This window comes from Physella acuta, unplaced genomic scaffold (assembly GCF_028476545.2).
Source record: "Physella acuta isolate Inbredline_101_S28 unplaced genomic scaffold, ASM2847654v3 ptg002225l, whole genome shotgun sequence".
Lineage (NCBI taxonomy): Eukaryota > Metazoa > Mollusca > Gastropoda > Physidae > Physella > Physella acuta.
In genome coordinates, this window is record NW_026733725.1 from 103,610 (window position 1) to 129,099 (window position 25,490).

Sequence of the window (25,490 nt, forward strand, 5' to 3'; positions counted from 1 at the left end):
TTTATTTTGCTATTTTTTTGCCTTGGTGTCACCCCCTAAATGATGTCACCCGGTGCAGTCCGCCCCCCCCCCCCCCTCACTGCGCCCCTGCCTATAAGCCATTGGGTACATTAGCCTTAAAAAGATTCAGGAAAACAGTTACCCTCTTACACAATTGTACGTCAGAAATAAAAATTGTAACATAAAATTCATATAATGCTGTACATATCACTGAGGACACATATAGAGCTAAAAATAAATAAAATCTCCCTTAAAAATATAAAATAAATTAGCATAAAATAACGTGAATATAGAATATTAAAATTAAAGGTCGTCCATAAAAGGCGTCTCATCAGTTGCATTGGTTCAGACTTTTGTGACGGGGGAGGGGGGGGGGGTGTGATATAACATTTCAATAGATAAACTATGGCGTCAAAACATGTGTTATGGTTATTTTAAGGGTGGTGGTGGCCAAAGTTTGTGACGTCATTTTAAGGAGATCTAATCTAGATCTTTTGACAAATAACGTCGGGCGTCATTGGTAAATACCAGAGTTAAAAGCATCAGGTTTTTTTTTAATGGACGACCCTTTAGTTCTCAATACAAGCTTATGTAAAGTAAATATATATCATAGTATATATATAAAATAAATGAAAAAAGCAATTTGTGTAACTAGGGATGGGCCAACGTCTCCCTTATTTCTACCGTCTCTTTAAACCGGTTACCTATTCAAATAAACCAAATAGCATCGTGGCTATACAGGACGACACTTGTATTATTAAAATACTACGGTCTACCTTAGTATTCAAATGGGCCTTGAAAGGGTAGTTTCCGCAGATAATCTCAGAGCATGGAGATCGGTAGTTTCCGGTAATGCTCGGGAATTGAGATCGGGAATTAGACAAATACGCCTGGTATATAAAGCTTAGGGCCCGTGTTTATGGATGATTTGATGGGCTTTAAGAAATTAATTAAATTAAAGTTGGTAACAGTTTTTTGGGTTGGTGTGGCCGTGGTTGATTCTTCTCTGGGTTGGGTTGTTAGGGGTGTAGATGTTTGTGAGTCGGTTGTCGTGTCTGTTGAGCTGGTTGTTGCTGTGGTTGTAGTAGGGGTTGGTGTGGCTGTGGATGTGATTGGTGTTGTGGTTGATGTGGTTGTTGTTGCTGGTGTGGTTGTAGTGGCTGGTGTGGTTGCTGTTGTTGTGGTAACCGATGTAGTTAATGTGGTTTCTTGTGACTGTGAATTGGGTTTATCCGTCTCTACACTTCCGGGTACTACAGTCACATCTGCGCATGCGTAGAACTCTTCTTGCGCTTCCCCATATCCTGGGCTGTTGCCTGGATACAAAAATACATATGGAAAAACATACAGAAATATATTACACATAGAACAATATAAAGTTTAACAATACATATAGAACGACATAAAGTATGACGATAAATATAGAACAACGGAAAGTATAACAATATTAGCTTTAAGTGTCGCAAACACAAATATAAAGAATGAAACAGACCTACAGTAGCAATGGATTAAGGCTAGGTTTAGGGTAAACTAACCACCACCATTTAACAAGTCCATTATCCCAACCCTCCCGGTTATTTATCCCTATCCGAATCAATTTTCCTACACCCTTCTGTAAAATTACCCCTCCCCCTTGGCCCTATCCCTACATATCATTATCCCTATCCCCATCTATGACTGTTCTATAACCCGGACCCTATTCTTAACCGTATCGCTAATCACATCCTTATCACAATCCCTAATCTTATCCCTATCCCTAACATATCTTTCGTCTACCCCTATATGAATCTATCTCTAAATGATCTTAGGCGGGAGGGGATAAATTTAGGGATATTGTCCTACTGCATCTGGACTGGAAGTAAAGTAAAAGGGGGTAATTGACCCGACGGTCATTTCACTGGATAAGGGTAATGTACAGCGCTGCCCACTTCAGTGTTTCTTTCAGACTATTTTCTCCATGGGGGGGGGGGGGGGGGGCAGTGCTTGAAATTTTGTGATGGGGATGGGGGGGGGGGGGGGAATACTGACTAAATTTTCCGGGGGGCGGATACTGGTAAATGTATACATTTTCTATATAAATTCTATTTCGTCCCCGAAGAGATGCCTGAAAGAAATTCTGCCCCCCCCCCCCTTTAACAGTAACTTGAACACCCCATCGCCTACGACAAAATACTACAGGAGAAAGTTAAAAGACAGCATCACTCACCTGCCTTCCACTTCCACTGCAGCAGGCAATGTTTACACGTCAGACCTGCCGGCAGGTTCACTGTGTAATAATGCGCCATGAAGTCCTCATCGACATCAAAGTAGAATCGACTACTCCCGGTATCGTCCGTCAACAGGTTTTTATCCAAACATTCCTGCGTGGCCTCCACGCCGCCGTTGGTATCGATATCGCATATCCGGAACTCGTTCCAGCCCTGAGAGGGTTAAAATGTCAATTTACCAGCAGACATAGTGCAGACCAACTCACGAGTAACAGAGATGTCATTTCGGGCCGGACCGACGTTAGGAGCAGGTGAAGTAGAGTTCATGTGTCACTGTGCCATCGGCATACAGTGTGGTTAGTTCTATAACCAGTAACTTTGCTTTCGCTAACTTAAGTCATGGCAAGTTTGGTGGACTCGGGGCCGTGATACGGATTCGAACCCAGAAAACGAACCCGAGATTCTTGACCTTTTGACCCCCCCCCGGGCACGCCGTTCTTAAAATGAATTCAATTAACAATTGTTCAAAAATTAACCTTTAAGCTGTAACTCTTGTCTTTGCATCAATTTTGGGTTCGTGAAGTCAATATTTGTAATGTAGGTTTTTACAGAAACAATCAAGAAAAAAAAAATTAATCGTCCTCGCTAATTATGTTGTATGTGTGTATACAACCCTATTTTCAAGCAACGTTTATTCGCAGACGTCATATATTTCTGTTAAACAACTAAATCAATTATTTATTTAATTCATTCTAAGAGATCTAGATTTTTTTTAGGTCGAAAACGTAGGGCGCGAAGTGTAAATATTGAATTTAAAAGCGTCAAATCTTTGATGAACGACCCATAAGTTCTCAATGAAAGCATACAGTACGTAATTATGCATTATAGTAAATATAAAATAAATTGTATTTTAATTATATTCTGTTTTGTTTCAAGTGAGTACCTGTTGATATGGTTTTGTGTTTTTAATAGGCCTACACAACATTAACTCATTAGCAACCAAATCATTCGTGAGACTTAAATACTTTCGTCTTCTTCCTACGTTACAAACCACATATTTTAAATACACTACATTAATAAATACATGCTAGCTTATATGTCATGGTGTTTATACCTTTGATTACATTATGCGTATGTTAAATGTCGTACCTTATGTGCCCTGGTTATGTATATGGTTATGGTGAGTGTGGATCCCTCTTCGTATGTTTTCGTGATGACGTTATGTTGGACCATCACGCCCTTTGGCCTCTCGTATGGACGAGGGCCTGACCAGGAGTCTCCACATATGCCACACTTGCCGTCATTTTGGTACCACTGGACCTGCAACACAAGTGTTCTGTAACATTTTGCCACGACGGTTATTTAACCTAGCCACGTCAGTTAACTTAGCCTCACTATTTAGCCATGTCATTTAATTTAGCCACACAAGGTAGCTACGCTATTTACCTTGACCTTACAAATTAGCCATACAATTAAACCTAGCTCCATAATTTAGCCAAGCCATTTAACATAGCCTCCTAATTTAGCCATGCCATTTAAGTTAGCATCAATATTTAGTCATCCATTTAAACTAGCCTCACAATTTAGCCATGCTATTTACTTTAGCCCAAAATTTAACCATGCTATTTAACTTAAGCCCAAAATTTAACCATGCCATTTAACTTAAGCCCAAAATTTAGCCACGCCATGTAACTTAAGCCCAAAATTTAGCCACGTAATTAAACTTAATTACCATAACTTAATTATCATTCAACCTAGCCACCAAATTTAGCAACTCATTGAACTAGCCTCACTATTTAACCATTCCAGTTAAACCAGCCCCATAATTTAACCACACCATTTTACTTAGCCTCACAATTCAGCCCGTGGGGTGCTAGGGTGGGGGTGAGAGCTTATAACCTGTCCCCAGGTACTAGGGTGGGGATGAGAGGTTATGTCCCCAGGTGCTAGGGTGGGGGTGAGAGGTTATGTCCCCAGGTACTATGGTGGGGGTGAGAGGTTATGTCCCCAGGTACTAGGGTGGGGGTGAGAGGTTATGTCCCCAGGTGCTAGGGTGGGGGTGAGAGGTTATGTCCCCAGGTGCTAGGGTGGGGGTGAGAGGTTATGTCCCCAGGTGCTAGGGTGGGGGTGAGAGGTTATGTCCCCAGGTGCTAGGGTGGGGGTGAGAGGTTATGTCCCCAGGTACTAGGGTGGGGGTGAGAGGTTATGTCCCCAGGTGCTAGGGTGGGGGTGAGAGGTTATGTCCCCAGGTACTAGGGTGGGGGTGAGAGGTTATGTCCCCAGGTGCTAGGGTGGGGGTGAGAGGTTATGTCCCCAGGTGCTAGGGTGGGGGTGAGAGCTTTTGTCCCCAGGTACTAGGGTGGGGGTGAGAGGTTATGTCCCCAGGTGCAAGGGTGAGAGCTTATGTCCCCAGGTGCTAGAGTGGGGGGTTAGACCTTACAACCTGTCCCCAGGTGCTAGGGTGGGGTTGAGACTTTATGTCCACAGGAGCTACAAATGTGAAATATTCACCTCGCGACCTCCGCAGTTCATCCCGTGATCGTCGTAATTTGCCGGAACCGGAAATCCCATCCTCCACGCTGACATGCGCGAGGGAGGGTCAAGCATCCGGCCATGGCCGCTGGTCAGTGATGGCAGTAGTGACGTCATCAGACAAAGGCTGAGAACAGCACTCGGGGTAAACATTTTTATCGTTGCCTAGGGAACAAAATGAAAGAGCATAAGCGTTTTGTATTCATATGAAACTGAATATATATATATATATATATATATATATATATATATATATATATATATATATATATATATATTATTATATATATATATATATATATATATATATATATATATATATATATATATATATATATATATACTTTTAAAATGATTATATTTGCACATACTCATAATATTTTAGGATTCAGAGCTATTTTTTAAAAATTTAGTTTAGATGATAACAAAGAGTTGAGTTTGACAAAATTGCTTCCATCAGTATTGTTGACATGGATAAAAATTGTATTTTTTAAAAAAATTGCCTTTACAGCGGCCATAAAAATTAAAAATAAACTTAATCCTGAAAAATGTAATATTTTTAAAATCAATTTCCTAAAAGTTGCGAAAGCGGATAACTTGAAACAAATATTTTCGCGTCTAAGACTTCATTTTCATCAAGCCAAAACTGTAACCTGAAGCTTTACTTTAGTAATACAAACCTTGATTGGTTGTACAGAAACTACATGATTGATTTCCTGAAAACGCCACCTTATACTAATCTTTAGTAATTTGAGTATACTAAAAACTTTAACGTTAAAGTTTTTAAATAAATAACACCTTTCAAAAACTTACGGCCTAGTTATGCAATATTGTTTTTACATCTTCAGTAAGAAATATTTTTTTTACCTTTAACAAATATTATTTAGTTAACAAAAATACTAAAAACAACAAATACAGTAAGTCTTTAGCCATGCCAGACAAAACCTTCACAATAACGTTAAAATAACCACATTGTTTTTAATAACGCTGCCTACAACTTAAAAGTACATTTCGAAACAACTCTCATATTTGTCAATTATGTACTATATCATCGAAATTGACAAGAACAGCAATGATATTTATTTTGCAACTGCCTTAGCAGTAAGATGCCAAATAACTATTTCCACAAAACCTGATTTTTCCAAAAAAGAATCAAATTATCAAACTCATTGAAAAAATTACAAAGAAATTTCATTTGTTTTTAATTGTATGAGTTTCTTGTTTACTTATAAATGTTATTTTTGTAACTGTTCAACATATCCTTCGTTATGTTTAGAAATAAGTATCAACACAAACGATAGCTTAGTCCTACATCTTACATTAACATCTCACTTCCAAAACTATAAGTAAAAAAAAATTAAGGTTCTATATTTTATCCTAATAATATATAATCCGTAACCCGACATTTAAACCAAACTCTATACCTAAACCTTTCTAAATGAAGCTGGCTCTATTCAATACCAATATACTACACAATCTGCGACCATCAACGTATAGACGTGAAGTAAAAAAAAAAGGTAAAATCTTGATACTTTACCTGTAGTATTTCTTCGTAAGACCAAGTACTGAGTACTCTCAATAAACTGCTGTCTGCTTAACTCTCTAGCTGAGCTCTTCAATTCCACCCAAGTTCCCACTCATTTATACAGAACTACCCGGATAAGTATAAGGAACTTTCCCTAAATTTCTTTGTTTCGTTCCATCCTGGTTTTCTCAAAGAACGAATTAAAAATATCCTTTTATAATAAACCCGGTAAACATAAAACCAGTTCTGCTTGTAGATTCTAGAACGTAGATGTAAAGTTGACACAGGACGTTATCATTGTATGGAGATTTAGTTGACGCTATAGGTCGCTTTTGAATCGGTCTTGTACCTACAATGTTTGCACACCGGGAAAAAAAGTGGGAAAATTACTAGAGTGACTCACCTTGTTTGAACACTGGAGTGAGTCGACAAAAAACGAACCTCATATATATATATATATATATATATATATATATATATATATATATATATATATATATATATATATATATATATATATATAATGTTAGATGTATGTATAAGTTATACATCATAAAACGTTTGTAATTAGTATACTTGATCTTTGTGTGTTAATGTTAACGTGCCATTCGAAACCTCAAACTAATTCTAACTCTTTCCATCACCAACCTCTTTTAAAACAACAAAATATGATTTCTTTAACTTGATGTAAATGTAAACAACACCAACCTTTCTATATGTGAAACGTATTAATAAAGCGGGAGTGAAGTCCCTCTGTGAAATTAATCAAATTCCTAAAGTTTTTGCTGCGAGAACGGAAATAGAGTAAAGTACCACTTTCATATACCAGATATTGGTTAAAAGTCGAGAGAGTTTTAGTTATTGGATCTAATACTTATCTATGAAGTTTCGTCGACCTAACTAAAAAGGTAACCAAGTTATCGGTTTTTAAAAAACTGGAAATAGTGAGTTTCACTTCCGGTTACCGGAAATCACTCAAAGCGTAAAGAAACCTATGTGTATGATGTATTTCTTATGTATAAAACTCCACCACAAAAAACGTTAATGGAGTTATCGTGTTATAACACACTCACACACATACAAACAAGATAACATACTCGGGTTTTCGACTCAAAAAGATGAAAAAAAAGTCCTGAGTTGTCATCACCTTAATTAATCTTTTATATTTTTGTGTGCTAAATTACTATACATTTTCTTACAAGAGAAAGCAATTAGGGAAACTAAAACTAAAAATAATTTTAAAAAAATTAACACAATTAAATGGTAATAGTTTTACAATATACATGTTTACATTTTTTTTAGTGTGGGAATAAATTATTATTGAAGTACGGAGTTTTGACTTAACAGAACACAACACCATTCTGTTGCGTTCTGTCATCAACGATTGCTGCTAGAGAATTGTACCTCCCTATTTGTGATATAACCATTAATTGTAGTACCATGTTGCTAACTTTGATTAAATCTTATACGAGGAATTTTTAAATTTTTATCTGCGTAGTACGATGTTTTTTTATTTGTTTTAATAAACAACTATTTCTTTAAAAAAATCTACAAATAGTCTTGTCATCTCTATTTATAGAAATTAACACTTCCTTTTGTGCGTCGCTAGCTAGTAAGCCTACTTTTAAAAAACACTTTTCGCTCATTTGTTTAAATTCTGAAGTGGCGGGATTTACCTCCCCTTAAGGCTATTTGGTGCATCAATTTACTTCTAGTTGTCGCGCGCTAGGATGTTGTGTGATTATTGTTATTGTTAACCTAAAGCTCCGACATTTAATCGTGCGCTATAAATAGTTTTTTCAATTAAAAAAACAAAACATTAAAAAGCGTAATAACAGCATTGTTAGGATGGAGTAGTAGCAGTAGCATATCATTCAGATTTGGAATAAAGAAATAATATTACATAGTTATAATACAAAATGATATAGAATGAGAATATAATAAATGAATGAGAAATGTTGCAATGATTCAGATAAGAAGGTCATTAGATAATTGTTGTTTTAGTTTAGATTTGAATATATTTTTAGATATAGATATCCTTAATATGGAGCATAAGCCAAAATCTGCTTCTTGGACAGTGTTTCTTCCAGACTTTTTTCTTCGGGGGGCTCTTGAAATTTTCGGGAGGTGGGGGCGGACTAAAATTTTTGTGGGGGTGGGGGGGGGGGGGGGGGTGGGGGTGTGTGTGGGGGGGCGGATATTGTTAAAAGTATATATTCTCTATATAAATTCCATTTTGTTTGGCGGAGATGCCTGGAAGAAACTCTGTTCTTGCACGGTCATATAAACTCCTCACCCTTACCTAAATCCTAACTCGAGTATCAGCATAGAAAAAACATAATTCTATACTGTACTGAACTACTATACATCCCATGTCCTAAAATTAGACCTCGACAAACATAATCTTACCCCAGCCCGGACATTACATACAGCCCTAACACACATTCCTAAAAAAGGTTTATTGTATAGTATACAGGCAGACATCCTTTTCACAAATGTTAAGGGAATCCCAAGTTACGCTAACATTTAGACAGCACGATATTACAAAACAAATAGACATATACAGTTTTATATATATATATATATATATATATATATATATATATATATATATATATATATATATATATATATATATATATATATATATATATATATAACTCTTACAACATTTGTTTAATAAAAATGGGCCGTCAGGGAATTCCCAAGCTTGCTGCTAGCTGACGTGGTCAAAAAAAAAGTCAAAAAAAAAAATCAAAGACAATCAAACAAGCGATCCCATGCTTTACATGTATGTAACAAAAGGATTTTGTGTAACTTTCTTACATTGAGGCAAAGAGGAAGAAAATGATATATATATATATATATATATATATATATATATATATATATATATATATATATATATATATATATATATATATATATATATATGTAACATTACCCTTTCAAACTTGACGGTTCACGGGGATACTGAACTAGAGTTCACCTGTTTCTGTGACTTCGGCATATGAAGGGATAGTGTGGTCAGCACTATGTCCAGCCGCCTTTACCAATGTGTCTGGTACTAATTAGTACCAGACACAGATTCGAGCCCAGGATCCGAACTAAAGGAGACTTTTTGGGTTAGCTGTCGTGCGCTCTACTACTCGACCACGCCGTGACATAGCTTCAGTCGAGTGAAATGGGGTTCGTGTCTTACGACATTTTGTCTGATAGTATTTGATGACGCCACTTTTGATAGCTAGGATTTTTTTTCCCTATTTTGGCCGTAGAATAGGGGCAATGGGCGTGCTCATTGGGGCAATACTGCCCCCTTTCTCACAGGAGAGATGTTATTGATGTGATAACGATAGGATTAATTCTTTTTCTTCACCTCAATAAGTGAAGTGTTTCTCAGTATTGTATCCATTAGCCAGACGTTTCTTGTCTAACTTCCCCATTGGGCCCCATGAGCTCAACTCAAACGTGGTGTGTTTACTTAGACGTTATAAGCACGGTGACTAGGTAAATTGAAATGGAGAATAGCGCACAAAACAGTGCACGGAATTTATTTATTTTTAATTTGATAATTCAAAAACGTTAAAAAAGAATAACCACGTGTTTAGTGTTTTTTAATAAAACAAACTTCCACAAAATATGACAAATGAAACTGTATCAGTGGAATAAATTTGTTTTAGCGCATCTATTTTTATTTGCGCTGTTTCTTTCGGACCTCTGAGAAGTTGTCTTTTAACCTTTAATATTATTTCGGTTTTCTTACTTTAGCAGAGCTCTGGTAACAAGGTATGCCTACAGTGGGAATTGTTGAACGAAGGTGGAGTGGTTGGAGAGGTTGGGCTTATAGGCGTAGGAGAGGTGGGGGCTTATAGGCGTGGGATAAGTTGGGGCTTATAGGCGTAGGATAGGTGGGGGCTTATAGGCGTAGGAGAGGTGGGGGCTTATAGGCGTAGGAGAGGTTGGGGCTTATAGGCGTAGGATAGGTGGGGGCTTATAGGCGTAGGAGAGGTGGGGGCTTATAGGCGTGGGATAAGTTGGGGCTTATAGGCGTAGGATAGGTGGGGGCTTATAGGCGTAGGAGAGGTGGGGGCTTATAGGCGTAGGAGAGGTTGGGGCTTATAGGCGTAGGATAGGTGGGGGCTTATAGGCGTAGGAGAGGTGGGGGCTTATAGGCGTAGGAGAGGTTGGGGCTTATAGGCGTAGGATAGGTGGGGGCTTATAGGCGTAGGAGAGGTGGGGGCTTATAGGCGTAGGAGAGGTGGAGGCTTATAGGCGTGGGAGAGGTGGGGGCTTATAGGCGTGGGAGAGGTGGGGGCTTATAGGCGTAGGAGCGGTGGGGGCTTATAGGCGTGGGAGAGGTGGGGGCTTATAGGCGTAGGAGCGGTGGGGGCTTATAGGCGTGGGAGAGGTGGGGGCTTATAGGCGTGGGATAGGTGGGGGCTTATAGGCGTAGGAGAGGTGGGGTCTTATAGGTGTGGGAGAGGTGGGGGCTTATAGGCGTAGGAGAGGTGGGGGCTTATAGGCGTGGGAGAGGTGGGGGCTTATAGGCGTGGGAGAGGTGGAGGCTTATAGGCGTGGGATAGGTGGGGGCTTATAGGCGTGGGATAGGTGGGGGCTTATAGGCGTAGGAGAGGTGGAGGCTTACAGGCGTGGGAGGGTTGGGAGTTTGTTGGTTACCGCTCTTGGCTTAGTGGTAGTTGTATCGTTTGGAAACAGGTCAGCAGTATGGCTGAATAGCTGTTTAGCTGAATGGCTGAATGACTACATCACTGGATGGCTTGGATAATTAAGATTCTTTGAAAAGAAAAAAGCAATTATATATATATATATATATATATATATATATATATATATATATATATATATATATATATATATATATATACATAATTATTGTATTAATTTTGTAATAGTTGTGTATTCACATTTTAACCTTATATATTAAATATATCCTTCCGTTACGTTAGCTGTGCTAACAAAGTAGCAGCACTTTTAAAATTCAAATGAAGCCCACGGTGCACTAAACATTCCTAGAAAATGATGGAGTTTCTGTGTACTCTACACCTGGCAAGGGCGTTAACCAAATTGTGAAGTGGACTTGAGTTTGCCCAATTAAATAAAAAAATACTATTCGTCTACTCTAAATATGCAGATGAAACGAACCAAAGAATCTTGGTAGGTTTCTTTAATTCTCCCGATATGGTTTCCGCATAAATTACTAAGGGATGCTGGTATAAAATTGCAAGCAGTTTCTTAGTGCGCAGTACAACGTAACACAAGTAGTACATGGACCTTTACAGGTAAATATTGTAGTATTTCTGTTTTTTAATGGGTACTTTAAGGCTTTTTCTGTTTACCAGGGTGATAAAACAGGTTTTATATTTGTCGTGATACTCTAGGCTGTAAGGTATTGGATTAGTGTCTAAAGTTAGTATGATCGTGACGTTTAGGACTGAAGTTTATTAGGGTAAGAGTTATTTGACATTTTTTATATATGGGTATCGAATGATTTACAAAAATTATACATTCAATGAGATCTATGTAGTGTATACATATCTATTTTAAATATATCTAAATTTAACATTAATTTAAACTTCATGGATTACTCTGAGGATCTTCCCTATGCGATGATGCAGGAAAGGTCAATACTCATTCTAGTATTGTATCTTATCGCTGAAATTATAGACAATGGAAATACTTGCTTTCAAAATTGTTTTTTTTTAATGTTTTCAACCGTGCATATTCAAGTCAATCGTTGCATTTTAACTAGTATATTTTTTTCAAATACCACCTAGACAACGATGAAAATGTTCACCTCGGGTTCTGAGTTCCCTATGCTGTGTCTCTTGACGTCACTACTGCCGTCATTGATCAGCGGCCATGGCCGGATGTTGGATCCCCCCTCGCGCATGTCAGCGTGGATATCTGGATACCAGGTTCCGGTCAACCATCTGGATAATGAGATGATGTGTGGGGGCCGGACTGTAAGCACTTTAAAATTTTTATTTTAGAGGTCAACCGTTTATTTTGTCTACAAAGATATTGAATTTGACAACCTCCTTCCCCAGCAAGGTAGAGAGCTAGACTGCTAACCCGTCAGTCTCGTGTTCGAATCCGGGTTCCAGTCAGTAGACCGTCTGATGGGTACCTAACTCACGTTAGGGAAAGTAAAAGCCGGCTGGGCATAGTGCTCACCACACTATCCTTTCATATGCCGAGGTCACACAAAAATCGCATATGAATTTATAAAGTACTAACTGACTATTACACACATATTGTTTGTTACTCCCTTGGTGAGCAATCCTTTTTTCTATGAGATTATAATCTATTTTAAAAAAGTTTAATTAAAAATGGATTAAAAATCATGTCTCTATCCTGAGTTGCCATCCCCCGTAGTGTTATATAAGAATATTGGAAAAAAGTTTAGGGGAGATCACTCCCGGTTAATTTTTTTGCACGATTACAATACTTTCTCTGTTCTTCGTGTACGAGAAAGCAAAAAAGTTCATATTATGTAGGTAATGTACATGACTGACCCCCATCTCTAGGTCCAGTGGCAACAAAATGGCGGCAAGTGTGGCATCTGTGGTGACCCCTGGTCAGGTCCACGCCTGTACGAGAGGCCGGACGGTGCCATGGTACAGCACAACGTCATCACCAAGGTCTATGTAGAGGGCAGCACCATCACCGTGCTGGTACAGATTTTGTACAGCCACTTGGTGAGTCCGGTCTGACGTCAGAGTGAAATGCACATTAAAAAATAAAAAATATAAATATATATCCTAATATATAAAACGCCATGTGCGCTCTTCCTGTCTGTCCGCAAAATATTTTCGCCGGATATCACGTCAAAATCGGCAGCGATATATGGATACCTTTATACGGACTTTTGTTGAAAATAATATGTTAGATGTTTTAAATGTATAACCACAATTTTATTTAAAGAAGAAAAATAAAAAATAAAGGCGTATTCGTATGTAGAGAAACAGTATTATTTATGCAACCGGAAAAGAGTTTAAATTTGGGACAAGAACGCATTTAACAATGACGTCGCTTATTGTTTACACTAAAAAAAGAGCACGAAACTGATGACGTCATCTTCCGAGTTTAGAATAAAAAGAAATGAACTATTTCATTCAAATATGATTTAGAGCTATGTACGCTATGAAATGTATACAATACGATTTTCTCGGCCTAAACTTAAAAAAAATTATTTTATCTATTTGGATTCTAGATCTAGATATTCTAGATCTAGATATTGATCTAGATCTAGATATTCTAGATCATCTAGATCTAGAGATTCTAGATCTAGATCTAGATGATCTATAAAGCTTAGTTGTCGGGTGCCCGATAGGGCACTTCCCGGCGCCGCAGGCGCTTCAAATTTGGCAGGATCTTGCCTTGGGGCGACAGAACACGGGGGTTGGTTGGCCGAAAAGTCTACGATGAGGGGGTCAAGACTGACCTCGACTGACCGGCGCCTTATATGGGCGAATTAATTAAGCATTCAAATTATCAATGTTTTCGAAAGCCTAAGCGAAGCTGGGCAGCATGCCTAGTTTGATATAAATATCTTGAAATATTCATGTCATATGTATAGGCCTACATATGTATGCATATGCAGTAAGTATATATATATATATATATATACATATATATATATATATATATATATATATATATATATATATATATATATATATATATATATATATACATGTTACGGTCAAAGCCCGAAGCCGGCCAATGCACGCATTGGCCAACATCGCCTCCCATTGACCGGTCAAAGTCCGAAACTTTACTTGATTTTGGTATTTGGTCGGCCAATCGGCGGATTGGCCATGGTGGACCGGCCAAGGTCCGAATTAGAAGATAATCAGCAGCTTTTTTTTTTATACCGTAAGGATCATGAAATTAAGTCTTTATTGATTATTAATTAAAGTAAATGACAGAAACATTCAAATTATTTTATTGTACTCGTCGCTCATGACAACTGCAATGACGCTCCTGGCATCACACGCGACCTCTGTCAACATCTGGTATACGGATCCGAACATTTCCTCCCACTTCAGCTTGTTTCAATTTTGTATTTGATGTTTTAAGCATCTTAGCACCTTGAGTTTGCAAGCCAGTATGAGCTACTGACCTGTTGCCCATGATTTCTTGTTTATTGTGACACAATCTGCAGGTAATATTTCCTCCGTACCATTCGTCTGCTTCATTGGCTATTCCGCATATTGCATGGACATCTTTGCCACAGGATCCACAAGAATGAGCTGCACTACAATGTTTTTCACAAACTATACAGAGTCTGTTGGCCACATTATTTTCACGCAACTGGTCTGGACGTTCCGACATGGCAGCAGATGTGTTAGCTGAGGATGTAGTTGCATTTATGGCGACCTCAATTTCTTGTTCAATGTTCTCATGATCTTCTTCAGTAACTAAATTATCGAGAGCCTCTCTCGGTAGATTTGAAGTGCTAAGCCCCAATTTTGCTTCCAAAACAAGGTTTCGTACGTGAATGAATTTGAGACTCTCAGTCCACTGAGCTGATTCATTTGTCTGCATCCGTGTCATCATCATAGTTTGAACATCTTGGTTGGCACGTTCTTCTGAACCTTGGCTTTGGCTATGCTTTGGTTTTCCGTGAACTAGTTTAAGTTCAGGCCACATGTTCTTTAGTTCGGAAATATTTTGGCAGCCATCTGGTATGTCTGTCTCATTGTCTGACGGCCCTTTTGGTCCATGTCGCATTGCATACGGAATGCTATACAAACAAGGGCCAAACAATACGTTACTCACAGTGCGCGCATTTGCCGGCAAATGTACGAAATACGCTCACAGTGCTAAGCTTTTAAGGCTTGGGCCAAGAAAGCCGGCCAATGTGCGCATTGGGCGCACTTCGGGCTTTGACCGTAATACACACACACACACACACACACACACACACACACACACACACACACACACACACACACACACACACACACACACACACACACACACACACACATATATATATATATATATATATATATATGAATCGTATTTCTCAGGGCTGGATAGAGTTTCGTCTATGTGACATCGCCAGCACTGGAGGTGTGGAAGCAACCCAGGCTTGTCTTGACCAGACCCTACTGACCAACCAGACAGGCAAGACCAGGTTTGAGATCGGAGGGTCAACGCCCGGCTTCTACACCTACACGGTGGTGCTGCCCCGTGGGGTAACGTGTAAACATTGCATGTTGCAGTGGAAGTGGAACAATGGTGAGTCTTTGATTGTACCGTATCTAGACTGAACAATTTTATGGTACAAATAGTGAATATAATCTTATATAAGTAAACCATTATAGGACGATATATATATATATATATATATATATATATATATATATATATATATATATATATATATATATATATATATATATATATATAAATAAATAAATAAATAAATAAATATATATATATATATATATATATATGTATATATATATATATATATATATATATATATATATATATATATATATATATATATATATATATATATATTCATATATATATATATATATATATATATATTCATCGCTTATAGTAGAGTGATCGTTTGCATTATTGTGATGTATAACATTTATTTTCTACTTTTTAGTTCAATCAGAAAACGTGGGTTTTTTAAAACTTTTTTAATGATTATTATTACTTTATCTGTTTAGTTTTTAAGTTTTAAACTTAACTTTTGCTGTTTCACTTTTCTGATAAATGTTTTTTACAGGCAAAGACTGGAACTGTGACGATACCGGATGTGGCATAGGTTATGGTCCACAAGAGCAATTCTACGCTTGCGCAGACATAACGATCTCTCCACAAAACGGCTTTTCGGACACGACCACAAAATCCAGCCCCACTACTAGAACTAGTACCACAACCACTAAACCCATCACCACTACCAGAACCATCACCAGCACGACCAAACCTACAACAACATCTTCTACTGTTCGAATTGTATCACCAACATACTTTGACAAATTTAACTTCTTCAAAAACTACACCGCATCCACTATGTCAAGACTCAACTACTTCCCCACCGCCAGTCCTAAATTTGACGTCCGGAATTTTGACTTCTACAACATGATCAGCGCCCTACCTGACGTCAACAACAGCTACTACAACGGTAACATTACCAAGGCTAACGAGGATACCAGAAACCGTGTCTGTGCTTATTGTAAAATGAACGGCTGTCTCTTTGATTGCAGTACCAGATGCCCCGAAATCTGTCCCAGAACATACTTTACATACAAGGGTTAATTAAACCTAATGCCCCGAAATCTGTCCTAGAGAGTACCTCACATACAATGGGTAATTAAACTTAATTTGATATGTGAATTATCAGACAAAAATTTATTGTTTCTGAACAAAAGTATAGAGATGAATAAACTCGCAGGCATAAATTGTGTTCAACTTATTTTATACAATATTTTTATTTGATTGGATTCCTAGATTTTTACTTTCTCGTATATACGAAGTATAGAGAAAGTATTGTAATCGTGCAAAAAAAAAAAATCGAGATTTTTACAGATCTCGACGTTTTACACCTCACTGATACGGAAAAACATAATTTTGCAATCTTGTCCGTATGTCTGTGTGTGTGTCTGTGTGTCTGTGTGTCCGTGTGTAAACACGATAACTTGAGTACCGTTACAGCTAGGTTGATGAAATTTCATATATAAGTATTATATCAAAATCGTAGATCCGTATCAACTTTTGAGCGATTTCCGATAACCGGAAGTGGTACTTTTCCTACTTTGAATTTTTCAAAAGCCTATAACTTGAGTACTATTTCAGATAGATAAATGAAATTTCACATGTAAGTAAAAGATGTAATTCTCTACCTTCTGTTAAATTTTGAGTAATTTCCGTTGACTGGAAGCAGTAATTTACGCTACTTCCGATTTCTCAAAAAACTAATGTAAATTTTAAAAGTACTAATAATATTGCGCACTATTATGCGCTTTTTTATTGGGCGTTCACTTGGTGTGCAATTAATTTGTCTAGGAGATTTTATTCTATTTTTAAAACTTTAAGTATTTAAAGTGGATTAAAAATCATGTCTATAGCCCGAGTTCCCATCCCCTGTTATTTTATTTAAGAATATTCGAGAAAGTTTAGGGGAGATCACTCCCGGTTTATTTTCAATCAAATACACGTTCATTCAATGCGATAATGTTTTTAGTTTTGCGATCTGTTTTGATTAAAGCTATAAAGCATTGTATACTATTTTAGCTCAATTTCCATACTGGACAATTGCGATTATTAACTCGTTATTTCTGGATGGATGGATGGATTGATGTGCGCAGCTTTAAGTCTTATCTCCTCCTCAACGAAGCAATATCGAGGACTAGTTCTAAAAGCAAATATGTTAAGCAAGTTCCGAGAATGAATGCGGGCCAAAAAAATTCCCGGAATTCCTTCCTGGATTTCCCGGAAAAGCCAAAAAAAAACCTCGAAAAAAATGCAGTTTTTGGCCCATATCTCGGCAACCAGACCACTTAGCGACTTGAAACATTTCCCAATCGATTCCTGCTATAATTTAGAACAATATTGCCGAAGAAAGTTTTCAAAAATATCCTTTCGTTCGGTCACAAATTTTTTTAAAAAATTACATAAACACCTACAAACCGATCGTTCTCCTAGCTTGAACGCACCCCAGCATTATAGGTCTTGTGTTTTGTCCCCGTGTGTGCTTTACGCTACGACAGAGCTACGGGTTATGAACATAATACACTACAGTACTATATAGCAATATATAGATATAGATCTATGGGGAAAGGGATGTGTCAAAATAATCTATTTTTCGCTGTCTTTGAGATCTTGCTATAAGTTTATTTTATACTTATTAATTCAAACGTTATTTTTGTACCCTATTAATTTATTTATAATTTATATGAGAGTGATAGGGAATTACAACTACAAGGTTTTGTTTCGCTAGGCCTAATCATTTTTTCACATTTTTAAAAAACAAACTTGATCACTATCTATTTTTAGATAACATAAGGAAATTGCGCTTAAATTGTCACTAGACTTTTTATTAACTTGTTTAGAATAAACAAAGTAAAGGCAAAATATATTTTTTACAGACACTAAAAGAAGAACAAAGAATTTTCTTTATATATTTAATAATGCACAACTATTCATATAACTACACAGAAAAACAAGGATAACTATAATATTTTATAGAACACCCTTATGACGAAAATCATTTTAACTACTCTTTATTTGTTTTTATAAATATTTATTGATTTTTTACAAGCTTTTATTTATCATCTGATATGTAACCAATCAAATGGATGGAAACTGAGCAGGGATTCATATGATTACTTTATCCAAAAGTCCTGAGTTCCAAAATGAAACAACTGCTTCCTTGCAGATTTTTCTTGTTTGACAAAAAAATCCAGAAAGAAAATCAGGTTGAAGACGGAGTAGACGGGTCGTATGGCGCATAACACGTTGACACGTAATACTTGATTGTGTTGGTGGGAATCCCGCCCAACTTTACAACTAAGAGCAGTGTTTCTTCCAGACTTGTTTTTTTTTTGGTGGGGGGGGGGGGGGGGGCACAATGGTAAAAGTATATGTTTTCTATATAAATTCCATTTCATTGGGGGGGGGGGGGGGGGGGGGGGGGAGGCGGTAGACTTTCTTCAGGGGGGGGGGGGGGTGGGGGGAGGAAAGAGATGCCTGGAAGAAACTCTGGTTAAGAACGAAGAAGAGTTTACAGATATTTTCAAAATCACCAGTACCAGTAGTAAAAATATTTAAAAATTTTAGTTTTCCGTAATAATAAACAGGAGCGACCACTAGATCCATCAGATGAACTGGTGTCACGCTCAATGTTTACCATTAGGGCGTGTAAGTCTACGGTCTCGAAATCTACTAGCTGGCAAGTGCGAGAACGAGAAGTTGTGACCTACTTACAAGCCCTATTGTAACACATAGGCCTGACGGACGTCCATCAGAGGCAAAAATCAAAATGTAGTATGGATTTTTTTGTAAGGGAAAATTAGTGACACTCCAAGGTCTATCTAGTGTGGCGACTGGTTTGTTTAGAGTAAATATAGTTGATCTTACAAATTATTGTAAGCATCTTTATTAGCGACTAGACTCTTTGCATCTTTACAGTATTTGAACACTAAAAGAAAAAAACAATTTATAATACAAATAATTTCAATGCCTTAAAAAAATAGTTTTATTAGCGGTATCCGTAAAAACAAAAAACAAAACAAAAGCGCTGGTCGTTCTAGTTTTTAATACAATTTAAGAGAGCAATGAGGGCACTTTTACATCAGAGTTTCTCCCTAGCTTCTCTTCAAAGTCTACCGCCCCCCCCCCCTCCCCCCGCACGCGAACGAAATGGAATTTATAAGGAAAATATATATTTATACCAGGGTCCGAATAGTTCCAGAAAATTTAGTCTGCCCCCAGAAAATATCAAGTGTCCCCCCTCGGGAGATAACATTCTGAAAGAAACACTGCTATACATACATACACATCAGCATAAAATCTATTTCTTATACGGTATAGCTGAAATTGTGAAGCTGACTAGAAAGAGTAGATGTTTTCGTCCGACCATATTCATAGAACACAATGGCTCACAAAAGGAGATATTAAGTGCCTTGAGGGATCCTAGAAAAGATTTGTAATATGAAGGCTTATGGAGTAGGCAATGTTAGTCAAGTTAATGGGGTTATATATGTTACATTTTTGTTTTTAGATTCTATGGTAAGTGTTGAAAAAAAGTTCATATGGGTTAGAGTGTGTTATAATATAGCCGAAACACAGATCCCAAAATGCCGCTTGTCCAAAGGCCGTTTTACCGAATGGACATTGGCCAGAATGCGACTAATGCCCGAAAGCCTGCTTGTCAATCTATGATATGAATTTTTTTCCGGGTAAAGGCCTTCAGGCAATTGTCCATTCGGGCGTCTGTCGCTTTTGGGCAAGTGTCCATTCGGGCAAACGGCATTCGGGTCAGTGTCTTTCGGGAAAACTTGAGGCTCCCCATAAGTAAGAACTCTCAGTGTAAGGTAAAGAGTCATCCGTAACTAGCTGAACTGCTACAGCAATGTGTTGTAGAAACATCATCTTTCGAATTAGTGTTTAGATAGATAATTTAAAAAATGAACACAGCTTTTTCATAAAAACAATTAATAATTTAATCGCATTATATTCATTAAAACAATATTTGCATTCACCAAACATAAAACAGAGTAATTAAATAAACATCGGGGATATTTTTTAGTTGGATATTTTGTTTTAACATACGTCACACATAGACAACAGAAATTTAATAACACATTTTTGTTATATTTAACTGAAAGAAGATTTTAAAAATACAAAACTGGATACTTATTTGTTTACAAAATTAATTAGTCATTAAGGTATACATTAATAAAAATCATTAAACCTCGAAGCGAGGAATAAAAGGGTGTATAATAATGTAATGTAAATAGTTGAGTTTGTTGTTACCCAAAAACGTTGACAAGTATAGGAAATATTAATTAAAAACTGTAAAATTAAATAAAAATAAACTCAAGAAAGCTGTACATAAATTAAAATAAATGTTTAATAATTAAAATAAGGGCTATGTGTTTCTTTAAAAAAATGTAAACAAATATGTTTATTTTATTAGTGTTCACCCCAGGTGCATGTGTGTAGAAATGTATGCTGAATTCAAGACGGACTAGACAATCATAAATAAATTTTCCCTCCAATCTTTACATAAGTCACTGTAAGTAACCATATTCTCAATATGAATAAGACGTTAAATAAAGATAAAACTATCAGCCCATTCATAAATGCCCGTAACGCAATTAAAGTTGTAATTCATGAGCAGCAAAAATTAAAACGCAAATACACTTATATTATCTTATGTTTCATTTACAAGTTAATTTCGACTGAACGTTTTTTTTTTGTCTGTAGTGGTATGCTAGAAAATCAAATGAGGAGTGTGATTTTTTGATCCTCATTTGATATTGAGGGCACCTGTGTCTTGATGTTGGTTACCAAGATGAGTAGATTCTGGGAAAGTTTTGATTACCCATTGTAGTTGAAGTAAGTATTGGCGCATATATCGGGACACTTGCTGCTGCAGTCAAAGAAACAGCCGACCATTTTACAATAGGCGCAGACACGATTTGTCGTGTCTTCGTAAGCCTTGGTAAAGTTACCGTTGTAGTAGCTGTTGTTGACGTCAGGTAGTGCGCTGATCTTGCTGTAGAATTCCGAGGTTCGGGAGTCAACTTTAGGACTAGCGGTGGGGAAGTAGTTGAGTTTTGCCATAGTGGACGCGGTGTAGTTGTTTTTGAAGAAGTTAAATTTATCAAAGTATGTTGGTGTTATATTGGTTTTTGTGGTGGTTGGTGTTGTGGTTGTGGTTGTGGGTGTTGGTGTTGTGATTGTGGGTGTTGTGGTTGTGGTTGTGGGTGGTCTGGTGGTGCTCTGGAGAGAGAGAGAGAGAGAGAAAGAGAGAGAGAGAGAGAGAGAGAGAGATATAATGTAAGATATACGTATAAGTTGTCAATCATAAAACGTTTGTAATTAGTATAGTTTATTTTTTGTGTGTTAATGTTAGCGTCCGATGCGATATAGAGATAATTCTAACCCCCTCCATCGCCAACCTCTTTTAAAACAATATCATTTGATTTCTTTAACTTGATATAGATGTAACCAACACCAATCTTTCTCTTTGTGATAACTGTGTAGCCTATAATAATAAGGCTAAGATAGCACTTGTAGTGGAGTCGGGCGTTAGAAATGGCAGTTTAGTTTGTAATAAAAGTCTCTTTTTATTACAAAAACACAGGCGAAAACTTCTTGTGATATGCTGTTTTATGAGAATAGGTTGTAAAATTAATCAAATTCCTAAGGTTTTTGAGAAAACGGAAATTGAGCAAAGTACCACTTTCATATACCAGAAATTGCCCAAAAGTCGAGAGAGTTTTAGTTATTGGATCTAATACTTATCTATGAAGTTTCGTCCACCTAACTGAAAAGGTAACCAAGTTATCGGTTTTTAAAAATCTGGAAATAGTAAGTTTCACTTCCGGTTACCGGAAATAACTCAAAGCTTAAAGAAAACTATGTGTATGATGTATTTCTTATGTATAAAATCCCACCACAAAAAACGTTAATGAAGTTATCGTGTTATAACACACTCACACACACATACAAACAAGATAACATAAGGGGTTTTCGACTCAAAAATATGATAAAAAACGTCCTGAGTTGTCATTTATCTTTTATATTTTTTGTGTGCTAAATTACTATACATTTTCTTACAAGCGAAAGAAATTAGGGAAACTAAAACTAAAAACAATTCCGAAAATTGTATGTTCTTTTTTAATTACATGGCACATTTAATTTTTTAAAAATTAACAAAATTAAATGGTAATAGTTTTACAATATACGATTTTTAATTTTTTTTTTAGTGTGGGAATAAATTATTATTGAAATACGGAGTTTTGACTTGACAGAACACAACACCATACTGTTGCGTTCTGTCGTCAACGATTGCTGCTAGAGAATTGTATCTCCCTATTTGTGATATAACCATTCAGTGGCGGAACTAGAAAAAATGGGCCACCCCGCAAAAAAATTTTTTGTTCCCCTCCATATATATATATATATATATATATATATATATATATATATATATATATATATATATATATATATATATATATATATATATATATATATATATATATATATATATATATATATTTATATATATATATATATATATATATATATATATATATATATATATATATATATATATATATATATATATATATCGATGGTCTCGGTCGCAAACCGTCTAACTCCGAAAATGTAAATTTTACAGGAGAGACAAAAAACTGATTATTTCCTTCTCGATCGCTCTAATACAAATTTTTTTTAAAGATATCTCCGAAGAAACTCTCTACCGACTATACTGTAGCGTTTTAAAATGGGTTTTGTTGATATTTACAAAATTATAGCAGGTTTAAAAAGATAGACGGTTTGCTCGGTCTAAAATTCTCGGTGCAAACCGTCTATCTGTGCGCGCGCAGACTTAACTGTTTTGAGCCGAGAATTTCGGTCTCAGCCGTGTTCGTTCGTTTTGTCCTAAGAACGTGATTTAGTTATGTTTATGTTTTTAAGTTATAATTAACATTTTATAATATTTAGATTATAGTTTTGGGCTCATATTTTAATTATTTAAGTTTATTCTACATTATGGGGTCAGTTTAATATTTAGTAGAGATGTTTTAGTATGGCTTTATCGCTTTCGACTGTATTCATTATGTCTGTATATAGCACTAGACTTGTTAACAGTTGAAGGTTATGCTTTATTTATTACATCTATCTATTCTCACAGTTTATTTTACTAAATCTGGTGGGTGCTGGGTTTGTAGAATGATAATAGTAAAAACAGAAACCGTATTGTCAGATATATTATGAATGAGACATAACACACTAATCACATTAATACTGACTAAATGTTTACTTATTTTACAAAAATGTAACACAAAAAAATGTGTTTATTTTTAAAATTTATTCTTTGAATAAACGTCACATAAAGAAAAATTAAAATGGCAACATATTTTTTAAAATCAGGGAAATCATCATAAAAAGATGTTTATGACTTGCTTTTAGGTGCTCAAATATGACAGTTTTTATCTTTTTTTTCTGCTCTTGTACAACTTGACAGGGGCTACAGATGAGATTTATAACCTTACGACCATAGCTTAGCAATTGCCAGCTATCTGCTAATTCACTTAGAAGTAGACAGTAGCATCAGGCTTGTACTGCAGTGCACGAATATCTGTCGCTTTGAATTCTTGATAGGTCTAACTGGTCTTTTGAGAGTGGCTGGTCTCTTGTATGGTAAGGCTGGTCTTTTTGAGCGGTTGCTGTCTAATGTCTGTTATGTGAGGCTGGTCTATTGTATGTTACGACTGATCTGTTGAGAAAGGCTGGTGTCTTGTATGGTAAGACTGGTGTGTTGAGAGAGGCTTGTCTATTGTAGGATAAAACTAATTTTTTGAGAGAGGCTGGTCTCTTGTATGGTAAGAATGGTCTGTTGAGAGAGGCTGGTATCTTGGAGGGTAAGATTGGTCAGTTGAGAGAGATTGGTTTTTTATATATTACGACTGATCTGCTGAGAGAGACTGGTCTCTTGTGAGTTACTGGTGCCTTAATGTTACGACTGGTCTGTTGTGAAAGGCTGGTCTGTTGAGAGATGCTGGTGCCTTTACGATTTGTCAGTTGACAGATGCTGGTGTCTTGTATGGTACGACTGGTCTGTTGAGAGAGACTGATATGTTGAGAGGCTGGTCTGTTGAGAGAGGCTGGTCTGTTGAGAGAGGCTGGTCTGTTGAGAGAATCTGGTCTGTCGAGAGAGGCTCATCTGTTAAGAGAGGCTGGTCTGTTGAGAGAGGCTGATATGTTGTGAGGCTGGTCTGTTGAGAGAGGCTGGTCTGTTGAGAGAATCTGGTCTGTCGAGAGAGGCTCATCTGTTAAGAGAGGCTGGTCTGTTGAGAGAGGCGGGTCTGTTAAGACAGGCTGGTATGTTGAGAGAGGCTGGCCTGTCGAGAGAGGCTGATCTGTTAAGAGAGGCTGGTCTGTTGAGAGAGGCTGGTCTGTTGAGAGAGGCTGATATGTTGAGAGGCTGGTCTGTTGAGAGAGGCTGGTCTGTTATGTGGTAAGACTGGTGTGTTGAGAGAGGCTGGTCTGTTGAGAGAGGCTGGTCTGTTGAGAGAGGCTGGTCTGTTGAGAGAATCTGGTCTGTCGAGAGAGGCTGATCTGTTAAGAGAGGCTGGTCTGTTGAGAGAGGCTGATATGTTGAGAGGCTGGTCTGTTGAGAGAGGCTGGTCTGTTATGTGGTAAGACTGGTGTGTTGAGAGAGGCTGGTGTGTTGAGAGAGGCTGGTCTGTTGAGAGAGGCTGATCTGTTGAGAGAGGCTGGTCTGTTGATAGAGGCTGGTATGTTGAGAGAGGCTGGTCTGTTAATGAGAGGCTGATCTGTTAAGAGAGGCTGGTCTGTTATGTGGTAGGACTGGTCTGTTGTGAGAGGCTGGTATGCTGAGAGAGGCTGGTATGTTGAGAGAGGCTGGTACGTTGAGAGAAGCTGGTGTGTTGAGATAGGCTTGTCTGTTGAAAAATTAATCATAAAAGCAT

General features: G+C 37.1%; 2 protein-coding genes across 3 annotated transcripts; one reads left to right on the forward strand and one right to left on the reverse strand.

Moving 5' to 3' along the window:
• Positions 1-707: 707 nt before the first annotated feature.
• On the reverse strand, positions 708-6,366 carry LOC131932587 (uncharacterized). Its single transcript, XM_059289515.1, has 5 exons — positions 6,277-6,366; positions 4,719-4,904; positions 3,357-3,527; positions 2,207-2,420; positions 708-1,316 (listed from the first exon to the last, which is right to left on the reverse strand). The coding sequence occupies exons 2-5, from the start codon at positions 4,890-4,892 to the stop codon at positions 877-879; spliced, it is 999 nt and encodes a 332-aa protein (XP_059145498.1). The 5' UTR covers positions 4,893-4,904; positions 6,277-6,366; the 3' UTR covers positions 708-876.
• A 5,122-nt stretch (positions 6,367-11,488) lies between these two features.
• Positions 11,489-16,707, forward strand: LOC131932586 (uncharacterized). 2 transcript variants are annotated; one of them, XM_059289513.1, is made up of 5 exons: positions 11,489-11,564; positions 12,060-12,248; positions 12,813-12,983; positions 15,324-15,534; positions 16,043-16,707. In XM_059289513.1, exons 2-5 carry the CDS (start codon positions 12,066-12,068, stop codon positions 16,573-16,575), a joined length of 1,098 nt encoding a protein of 365 aa, XP_059145496.1. In that variant the 5' UTR covers positions 11,489-11,564; positions 12,060-12,065; the 3' UTR covers positions 16,576-16,707. The 2 variants fall into 2 exon arrangements, with proteins under 2 accessions (XP_059145496.1, XP_059145497.1); XM_059289514.1 differs by lacking the exon at positions 11,489-11,564 and adding an exon at positions 11,662-11,731.
• Positions 16,708-25,490: the final 8,783 nt, after the last annotated feature.